The following is a 10,330-nucleotide window of genomic DNA, read 5'->3' on the forward strand; positions in this document are numbered from 1 at the left end:
ATAAAGCCTCCGGATACCCACAGGCCTAGATCTGAGTGAGTAACTTAAGTGAGTGCTCTCTACTTCCGACCCATCTCAACATGTTCCACATGCGCTCCACTGCTATCTCCTTTCAGCTTGGCGTTCTGCAGGTTCTCCGCCGCCTCCTTTTCTTGTATCGCATGCATCCGGGCAAGAGTAGCGTCGGATACCTGTGCGTTCTCGGCATCGAGAATCGCCCGCAGAGGCATAACATGTCCAGTCTTCTTCTTTCGTCTCTCTGCCTCTAGAAGTAGAAGCACGGGAATGCAGCAGTACGACAAGATGGCGACTACTTCCAAGACAAGACAGGCAACGAACCCATTTTGGTAGAGCGGTCCGTCACTATCTGGAAAGATCTGTTCCATGGAATTAGCTCTTGCTAAGAGAAAGTCATAAGGAAGGAAGACTTACCTGTGGAGCCACGATGCTAGCAATCGACAAGCTTGCAACAGCAGCGGAAGTGCCAACTGCTTGCTCTGCAGCACCGTACAACGTGGATGATCGGAAACTGAGAATTATAGGCTGTGAAATCACAATTGCCTTGCCCATAAAGGCAACTCCGTACAGACTAATTGGTTGGATAGTTGTGGCGTCTGCGTTGAACGAGAAATATGTCCAAACCGCTGATAAGTTTGTTAGATTGTCATCGAGAGAATAAATTTTCATTGGGGATATCTTACCATAACAGGGAATACTGCCTAGACATGGCAGAATGAAGTGCCACATGCGCTCTCTAACCCAATCGCTGTGCAGTGACCAGATTAAGTAAAGTGGGATAATGGCGAGATAGACTACGGCGGTATAGAGGTTAGATTTCGTGCTGGAAAAGTTCATCAACTGCAAAATCAGTTAGCGAATACGATTAGCAACGGAAATCTTCGGCACTGACTTCATGGAAAATGGTAGGCAGGAAGGTTGCTTGGGACACAGCGATGATCGTTACGCAAATATAGGAGATAAAGAAGCAGTAAGTAGAGGGCCGAGTCATGATCCGAATAAAGGCCGAAGTATCCCATGTTACGTCTGTTGAACGAGTGGCGCCGCGACCGAACCGATTGATTGCGATATATCGTTCTGTGATGCTGTCAGCTCGTGAAAAGCCAATATCAAGAGCAAACATCTTACCTCTTTCGGATAAAGCCTTGGAGTCCTCGGGAAAGGTTAGGAGGAGGAAATACACTGGCACTGCAAGAGCGATCGGAAGAGCACCCTCAATAATGAAGACCCATTGCCATGATTTCAGGCCGCCTTTACCATTGAGCTTGGATATTTGTCAACAGTTATGCATCGAAATGAAAGGAGATTCAACTGACATGATCGATTGCAGTTGCGAAGAACGCCGAGACGGCGCCCGCTAGGGCATTGAATGCATGGAAGACAGCTAGTCTCCAGGCTCGCTCTCGTGGACGATACCAGAAGCTGAAGTACAAAACGCAGCAAGGAACTATATAAAAGCCATTAGTCTGAGTCCATCGGAGAAAAGGAAATGTGGAAGATACTCACCAACACCGGACTCGGGAACACCAAGGAAGAATCTTGCCGCGAGTAGACCAGGGCCCGATCTTACGCCGGCAATGGCCATGACAACAGTACCCCCTGCACACCGTTAACTCAATCAAGTCAAAAGCAAATCGCGAAGAACACTAACACAGGACCATGATAATAGGGAAGTATCGTTTCGCCGAAAACTTCTTGAAAAGAATCGTTGACGGGATGAGCAGCGCAGTGACGGAGAAGTATGAAATGGAAACAGCCCAATTGAACTGGGTGCCTTCTAGATGTAGTGAGGACTTGATTGAATCCGGTGTGTTGGATCTCAAGACTTTGACATTTCCCAGATTGACTCGGTCAAGGTATCTTCACGCACTCGTATCAGTACCAGATATGTTCTGCGTGATCGGGGACGCAGACGTACGCAACGAAGTAGATGATACAACATGGTAGCAAAACGCGCAGGTCCAGCTTGCGCAAAAGCTTGGCTTCTTCCTGCGGTGTCCAGTCCTGCTCGGCAGCGTTGAATTGTTCAATCCGGTCCTCAGTTGTATCTGAATGCAATCAGAAGATAGGTCCTGTACGAAAGAGGAAAAGTGTCTTACTATAACTACCGTCTGCCTTCTTCTCCGGAATCATGGAGTTTCGAAGTTTGAATCCGCCAATGTAGACTCCATCGGCCTCGATGGCTTTTCGCCGCTCAGAGAATACTTTGAACATCGTTTGGTAGGACAGTCAGATGTGTGTTTCTGTGAGGAGAATTCTAGGAATTCGTTCGATATATATAGGGCATATTGTTCATTGGGGATGTAGCTAGTAGCTCGAATCGCCGGGCAGTACTAGATCGGCGAATCCTCCCCCGCAATGGACTCAGAGCACGGGTTTACCCCACAAAGCTTGGCAATCCCCTAAACGGCAGCGCGGAGGGGCTGTTGCGAGGACGGAGCCAGGGGATTCGATACTTGGCTTTGACGGCTGATATTTCCACGACAGCGGGAAATTTATGAACAACATCTCGGCATGTATGTGCGGAAAGAATCAAGATGTTTGAAAATGGAAAGGTTCCAAATTTCCAAATAAACCATTTAGGGTAAATAGCTCATGGAAAACAATGAGAACCTAGAAAGCAATGAGGTATTCACTATTCGAGTGGAGTACAGGCCGTGGCAATAATGATTCAGTAACGACACCACCCCCAGTAGTCTGAGGCTATCACAGAAATGGCACAGTTCTAGAAAATCAAGAACAGCTTACAGTCATGATATTGAAGACCTTGGTAACTCCCTTAGAGTTTACCTGCGTATGTTCACTAGGAATACAGTAACGTTTATCCGTGGTGTTGTTCAAACTATACCACACGTTCTTGAGTGCCACTTCACCGAGACACCGCAAATACCTCCCAAAGTCGAGATCGCAGTGAATCAAGTACTGATGCTATCGACGGCGCTGAACCATCTGAATGAACGGATCAACATACCCCAAAAATGGCGTTTCGGCGTTTTCGGCGAACTGGCAATGACTGCGCCGGGGCCCTTGCGCGGAACTAGATCAACTCCAGCAGGCATGGAATTTAGAGATCAAGGCCAGATAAGGTTGGGGAATCTGCTCTTTAATGAAGGCACACGAGTAACATTTGTTGGTGATATCCTGCGACAACTGAGGGACATTCTATCACCCAACCATCACGATGAACTCCATATCAACTTATGCAGAGACTCCTGTGCCTGCTAGTACTAAATTGCCGCAGCACATTGGAGAAAATATTCTTCCCAACTTCCCAATTTTCAGTCGACTCTTATATCTGGCGGGCAATCGCAGCTCACTTGCAATCAACGATGTCACCTATGGTCACCAAGCAACCTACGGCCAACTCCTGTCGGATGTACTCCATCTTCGGAACGCGATCTTTCATAGATTAGACGCCGATACTCAGGCTAAGCTTTTGCGTGGAGACAGAGTGTGTATCAATCTGCTTGCACCGGGAGGCTATGAGTTTGCTACGGCTTTCCTAGCCACCGTGGCTCTGGGTGCAGTCCTTGTACCAATTTGTGAGATACCCTTTCCGACGCCTTATTTCAAAGATAGTTATTAACCAGCTCATCCATAGCTACCGCGGTCCCTTTGGAGGAAGCCTTATATTTTGCCAACACCTGCCAGTCAGTTGCACTGCTGTGTTCTTCGAAATATGCGGAGTTCGGACAACGTCTCGCCCAGACCATCCACACAACACGCGATCCGAGCTTTGTTTCGCTAAGCATTCGGCCCGAAATCTGCAAAAAGCTTATTCCTCATGACCGGATTGTCGTTTCCTCGGATCACTACCTTGACTACAACGGTGATGGATTGGCTATTTTCACCTCCGGTACAAGCGGACCACCCAAATGCGCCGTCAAGCGACGATCATTCATCGATATGAATGCCAAGGCCATTGCTGACTGGTACGGGCTCAAGGAAGACGACGTCGTTCTCCATACTCTACCGGTGCATCATGCGACCGGAATCGGTATCACCTTCATGCCGTTCCTGTTAGCAGGGGCTACTATCGAATTCCAATCGTCTGGATTCAATGCTGCAGAAATTTGGGATCGATGGAGGAAGGGTGGGCTCACCGTATTCTCTGGTGTACCAACTATGTACATGCGGTTGATGAGACATTTCGAAGAAGTTTTGTCTAAAGGTCCCCAGGCTCGGTCATATGTTCAGGCTGCCAGTGCTTTCCGTTTGATGATGTGTGGAACCTCCGCTCTTCCATTTTCTCTGCAGATGAAATGGTCTAAATTGCTGAACGGGAAACGGATCTTGGAACGGTATGGCGCCACTGAGTTTAGTAGTGTCTTCAGTGTGAGACCAGGGGATTCTGAAAACCCGGATGTGAGTCCCGACAGATTCCATCCCCACAATGAAGCGTGAGCTAATGTGTGTCCAGGGATCGGTGGGCAAAGTCTTCTTTGGATTGGAAGTGAAACTCTCGAATGGGGACGAAGGCGAAATCTTGGTCAAGAGCCCACACATGTTCACAGAGTATGTATAACCTGTGCGTGTCCTTCGCCGGATCCATTGAATCCTGACAGTTGCTAGATACATGTATGATTCGGAAGCTACCGCAGCAGCATTTACACCGAATGGATTTTACAGGACGGGCGATATTGCCAGAAAGGAAGGCGACTATTACTTCATTCTTGGCCGGGCATCCATCGACAGTACGTACCATTCACCTCTGACATCCTTCAAGATTACACGTTGACCGAACTAGTTATCAAATCGGGCGGATACAAGATCTCAGCCCTTGACATTGAACGTGAAATTCTCAATATGCCATATATCAGCGAAGTCATGGTAGTCGGAGCCGAGGATGAAGAGTTTGGACAAAGAGTGGCTGCGGCAATCGTCCTTAGAGACGGCGTAAGTCATGAAATATTGTCAAAGTCATGGATTCTCAATCAGCTAATCTCAATTATAGGTTCCCCCACTGACGCTTGAGAAATTGCGGATGGACCTTCGCGAGCGTTTGGCAGGATACAAGATGCCTACTATACTACGCGTCGTCTCTGAACTTCCGAAGAGCTCAACGGGTAAAGTAGTCAAAAGACTGCTAAAGAAGGAATTGTTTCCTACTGGTGGACATCCTGGAATCCAGACATGGGCATTCCGGAGGTCGAAGGTTTAATTTGTTTGTAGATTGAAGTGACACAATTGGACACTGGAAGAGAACTCCAATCGATTGCTCCCTTCAAGCTCAGACTTAAAAGGAGAGATAAGTATCGATTTTCTCATAATAAATGAGACTTCGTCTAGAAATTATTATGACTTGTCTGTCGGATTGGAACTATCTCCCATAAGATAAAATGCGACAACGCAATCACTGGTAATCTCGAAACATAGTCGGATCAACCGAAGATTTCATCAGCCAGTATTTAGAGGAAGTGCGTATCTGATGTGTGAGAGGAACATTCCATCCTTTGGCAGCACGAAACTTCCGTATGCTCGATTGAAACGGACAAGTAATAGGATATTGAATGAACCAAGAAAATGAAAATAAGGGACTTTTTACGGGCGATAAGGAACTATCAACATTCAATATTTATCTATAGCTTCATCCTTGGCTGTCTAGATACTTCTCGACTATGAACATGGCTGATCCCTTGGAAGGAACGGAGTGCATCCCCATATAGCTCAGATCTCAGCAGCGCATATACACCCATCCTGGCCTTGTCTTTGACACTTTCTGCCAACGCTAAGGCACAAGAGCGCATTTCCCCTGGCGTTGCGATGGCATCGACAATACCATTCTCGAACGCCTCCTTTCCAGTAAATTTGTGCGCTTCCGATAGCACCCTCCGAGCCACTTCAGGCCTGAGCTTGGCCCGAAGTAAGGACCCCATCCCGTCGAAATGAAGACCCAGATTAACAGGCGGCATCGACCAGAACCCGCGTTGTGAATTCATGATTCGGTAGTCGTGGGCTAGACTAAGCACCGCGGACCCTCCAAAAGCGTGCCCATTGATGAGGCAAATTGTTGGAAAGGGAAAGTCAAGAATCGTGCGCAAAAGCTAATAACAGTTAGATGTCAGCTACATGAGTGACTCTGCTAGGCTGAAAGCCGATATGAAGATATTTTCTTACTGGGTAAAATCCATCCGTACTGGCAAATGGGTTCTTTTCCCTTTCATCAAGATCCAAACCCTTTCAACCAAGTTAGCCCAACGATCGTCAAATAGCTATTGGCAGATTATCAATCCGCGTACTGTAGAAAAGTATTTGTCGTCGGTCCCCTGGAGGATCACAGCGCCGGCAGGGTTTTGCTTTCCTTGCGAAAGCTGTCGCTCAACCCATCGATAGGTCTCAACGAGCGTCTGACATAGCTGCATTGTCAGTCGATTTTGCGGTGGGTTTTGCAAGATTATCACAAACACAGCGCCATGCTGCTCAACTCTCAAGTGCTCGCTCTTGGGAATTGGGTCCATTGTACAAAATATTGCACAAAGTAATTGCAAGAATGAGTCCGTAACCTGCGAACGGTCATCGAGCCCAATGGACTCATATAGCCCTAGATCTTAATGGCATTCTCCTCATGCCAGATCTGATTTTCCCCATGGGGTCAACGGTGCAGTCTTGATAATCGCCGAGCGGCATTTTGCCGAGCAACGGGATCAGAGCCAGCGAAACGCCGAACACATGCTTCCGGTTTGTCCCCCATGACCACCAGTCAAGTCAATTTCTCCGGAACTAGACAGGGATCGGTAAATCTTCAAATCCACTCCTAACCACAATGTAACCGTTACTCCATGGGAGAAAATCCTTAACGGGCAACTTCTACGAAGTACTGTGGCCGCAACACTTCGTGAGCTTCTGACTAATGCCAAGTTGCTTCATTGTTCAATCTGTATGGCGAATTTTCTTCATGTACCATATCTCGTAAAATTCCCCCAGTCGGACTGCGGTTCACCCGAAGAGTGAGTGGTCGAGCGAGTCGTCTCCACTCCTTCCCTCTCGAGTTAACATGAAGTTGAGGGTGAGAGGCATTCCTTCTCTCAATTGGTCCTCCGTACGGAGTATGCCGTAGGTATAGACAAGCTCAATTGTGCCAAGACAAATCCTAACTGACCAAGATTGGGCTTGGCGGTCCACATAGCGGCGGAGCTGCTTGTCGGTGGCATTAATGCTTTCATCCGGTATGCTCGCTGGAGGCAATAGTCACGAAACAGGAAAAGAATGATACGGCTCGCATTGGATTCTTATGACTGCGATGGGCAAATAGCCACCAATATCAACAGTTGCAACTGAATGGGTTGAAGAAGAGAGAGCGAACCTCGAAGAGATGGTAAACATGCAAACCGTGCAAACACCTGTCTCAACGAGGCGCAGCAAGTCCGACTGTCATGGCACTTGAGCACGACCCCTTCTTCGCAAGTCGGAAAGCAGGGGCCGACCTGGACGATCGTTACTCTTTTTCGAACGGGGCTGAGTCCTACTAGTGCGCATAATTCCCAATGATAAGAAAGATCGCAGCTCTAGCACATTGTATGTGTTCGCTATGTGGGTTTTGCTTCCCAATTTCCTGTCATTTTGTGTGGACCTGCATTGTTATGGCTGCAATAGCTATCCATGCTCCGAAATCGGATTGAAGGATGAGCTTGCTTTGATGGATATCGACATTCCAATCTATGACCTACCACAGAAGTCGCAACAGCTCCTTGCACTTGCATAATTTCACTATATCCTAGACCGGGCCTATCTGGATTGAGCAGTAAATATCCATTAGCACAGTGGATCCCCTGGAAATCGAGCTATCATTGGAAGATTAGGAACAAGATGGAAAAAAAAAGAGGAAGCCCCCGACATCGTGTCAATAGTCATACCATGGGACTGAAAACTGATATATACAGCGCACAGGGGTATATAAGGAGCCACTCCTCAACTCTGACCGCGAGGATTGATTGAGATTGTGCAAAGCTAACCCTACGCTACACGTACGCTGGAATTCGTACGTGTGTCTATAACAAAATCAACAGGATGTTCGGTCAATTTGTCACTGGAGCCGTGCTGGCCTCCACGCTGCTCATGAATGGCGGCGAAGCAAAGCAGCCAACTCGAGGCGGTTCCCATCATACACATGAAGGGGAGCCCATCGACACATCAAATTACCGATTCCTAACTAATAAGACCAAAGGTATGTTTCACCCCGTTCAATCTTTGGACCTCGGTTGACAAAGTACCATGTTTCCACAGCGCATGTGGTAGAAAGCCTACCAGATGTTCATTTCGACTTGGGAGAAATGTACTCGGGCTTTATCCCCACAAAGGAAGACGCTTCCTTGTTCTATATCTTCCAGCCTAAGATCGGTGAGCCAACCGACGATCTCACAATTTGGCTGAATGGAGGGCCGGGATGCAGTTCAATGCAAGGATTTTTGCAGGAGAACGGCCGCTTCACCTGGCAACCCGGCACTTATGAGCCAGTCATTAATGAGTACTCGTGGGTTAATTTGACAAATATGTTATGGTAAGTCATCTGTGAGACAGGATACATGTTCTCAGCTTCGCATTACTTGATCAACTGACTGAGCCCTGGGTGTGTCTAGGGTCGATCAACCGGTTGGTACAGGATTTTCAAATGGTACACCGACTGCCATCAACAATGAGGAGATAGCTGCGGATTTCATCGAATTTTTCGAAACATTCCAAGAGATTTATGGCATCAAAAACTTCCGAATTTTTTTGACTGGTGAAAGTTATGCGGGCCGGTACGTGCCCTACATTTCCAGCGCTATGCTCGACAAGAACGACACCGAACACTTCAATGTCAGCGGTAAGATCTGGAAGCTTCCCCAAGTTTTAGTATTTTGGTCCCAAATTCTCATCGATGCTAGGAGCCCTCATGTATGATGCGTGTATCGGCCAGTGGGATTATATCCAGGCAGAACTGCCCGCATACCCATTCGTTGAGCAACATGCCGAATTATTCAATTTCAATCAATCTTTCATGGAGGATCTGCAAGCTACCTACTCAGAATGCGGTTATGAGGCATACTTTGAAGAGTATTTCACATTTCCGCCCTCTGGAGTGCAGCCATCCAAGTATATGGACTATTCCGAGTGCGACATTTTCAACATGATATACTTCGAAGCTTTCAATATGAACCCATGTTGGAGTCCCTACAAGATCAGCCAAACGTGCCCACTCTTGTGGGATGTCCTAGGCTTCCCCACAGATCTTGCCTACGAACCAGCCCCTACAACCTACTTCAACCGCACCGATGTCAAAAGGGCTCTCCACGTCCCCGAAGATATCGAGTGGGAGCTCTGTAGCGTCGACAGCGTCTTCGTGAGTGAAGACCCAGGGCCAGAGCAGGTATTCGACGAGTCTGCCAATCCCACCGAGGATGTCCTGCCGCGACTCATCGAAGCCACCAATCGGGTTTTGATCTCGAACGGAGATTGGGATTATCTGATCATCACGAATGGAACATTGGTGGCAATTCAGAACATGACCTGGAATGGCGAGCTAGGTTTCCAGTCTCGTCCCAATGCTCCCATTCGTATCGACATGCCCGATCTGCAATATGCCTCAGTCTTTGATGCCCAAGAGAATTATGAGGATCTTGATGGCCCCCAAGGCCAGATGGGTGTTCAGCACTATGAGCGTGGTCTGATGTTCGCTGAGACCTATCAAGCAGGTCACCGTCAGCCGCAGGATCAAGGCCGAGTGTCCTACCGCCATCTCCAGTGGTTGTTGGGCGATGATGAGCATCTTTGATCCTCCTCTGTCTTTATTTGAAAACTGAGTTAACAAAATCCCACAAATATATAACTCAGGAGTAAACTCCGGACCACGGGTGATGTGGTACGTTTGCCTTGATTGAGACTTCAGCGCTATCCATCTCAATTCCATGTTTAGGATTGGCCGGAGGCTAGGACTGCCGTTTCATGTTGTTTGATGACTCTGTTGGTTATGATTCCATTTCTAAAGTGTTACCCTTGCTCGCTCTGCTTTTCTGGAGGCTCGGCATCGCATTGTACATGATTCCTTCAAAATATAGCAAAACTTGTGTCTCTTATTTCATTTCCACCCTAAAAGCATGGCTGTTAGGGGTAGCATAAGAGGCTAGCAAGGAAATAATTAAATACCATTGATCATTAGAGCCAATGGATGATCGGCGGTGATGGAGCCTACTAGCGATCCGACGGCCTACGGCCGTCTGTTACGACCCTCTACTAGGAGAGTGCCTCATAGGCTGGATCCCGCCTGGTCCAGTGACCCAGAACCCGTGACCTAGCAGGGGTAGCATGACCCCCCGCCAGAGACCGCACCAGGGAG

The 10,330-nt window shown here is 47.8% G+C and overlaps 4 protein-coding genes across 4 annotated transcripts; 2 read left to right on the forward strand and 2 right to left on the reverse strand.

Annotated features, from left to right (window-relative positions):
- Positions 1–59: 59 nt before the first annotated feature.
- N7457_006181 (uncharacterized protein) lies at positions 60–2,232 on the reverse strand (the record flags this gene model as incomplete). Its single annotated transcript, XM_057177225.1, has 10 exons — positions 60–377; positions 433–644; positions 702–858; positions 911–1,095; positions 1,147–1,282; positions 1,335–1,465; positions 1,525–1,617; positions 1,670–1,878; positions 1,937–2,066; positions 2,118–2,232. 10 exons carry the CDS (start codon positions 2,230–2,232, stop codon positions 60–62), a joined length of 1,686 nt encoding a protein of 561 aa, XP_057031527.1.
- Positions 2,233–3,199: 967 nt separating this feature from the next.
- N7457_006182 (uncharacterized protein) lies at positions 3,200–5,179 on the forward strand (the record flags this gene model as incomplete). Its single annotated transcript, XM_057177226.1, has 6 exons — positions 3,200–3,560; positions 3,620–4,383; positions 4,439–4,533; positions 4,591–4,712; positions 4,766–4,914; positions 4,973–5,179. 6 exons carry the CDS (start codon positions 3,200–3,202, stop codon positions 5,177–5,179), a joined length of 1,698 nt encoding a protein of 565 aa, XP_057031528.1.
- A 418-nt stretch (positions 5,180–5,597) lies between these two features.
- On the reverse strand, positions 5,598–6,380 carry N7457_006183 (enoyl-CoA hydratase/isomerase family protein; the record flags this gene model as incomplete). The annotated part of the gene is made up of 3 exons (XM_057177227.1): positions 5,598–6,062; positions 6,136–6,195; positions 6,258–6,380. The coding sequence occupies 3 exons, from the start codon at positions 6,378–6,380 to the stop codon at positions 5,598–5,600; spliced, it is 648 nt and encodes a 215-aa protein (XP_057031529.1).
- Positions 6,381–8,025: 1,645 nt separating this feature from the next.
- On the forward strand, positions 8,026–9,769 carry N7457_006184 (Peptidase S10 serine carboxypeptidase; the record flags this gene model as incomplete). Its single annotated transcript, XM_057177228.1, has 4 exons — positions 8,026–8,182; positions 8,242–8,515; positions 8,595–8,821; positions 8,883–9,769. 4 exons carry the CDS (start codon positions 8,026–8,028, stop codon positions 9,767–9,769), a joined length of 1,545 nt encoding a protein of 514 aa, XP_057031530.1.
- Positions 9,770–10,330: the final 561 nt, after the last annotated feature.

The sequence above is a fragment of the Penicillium paradoxum genome (genome assembly GCF_028828445.1).
Source record: "Penicillium paradoxum strain IBT 22861 chromosome Unknown utg000005l_segment0_segment0, whole genome shotgun sequence".
Classification (NCBI taxonomy): domain Eukaryota; kingdom Fungi; phylum Ascomycota; class Eurotiomycetes; order Eurotiales; family Aspergillaceae; genus Penicillium; species Penicillium paradoxum.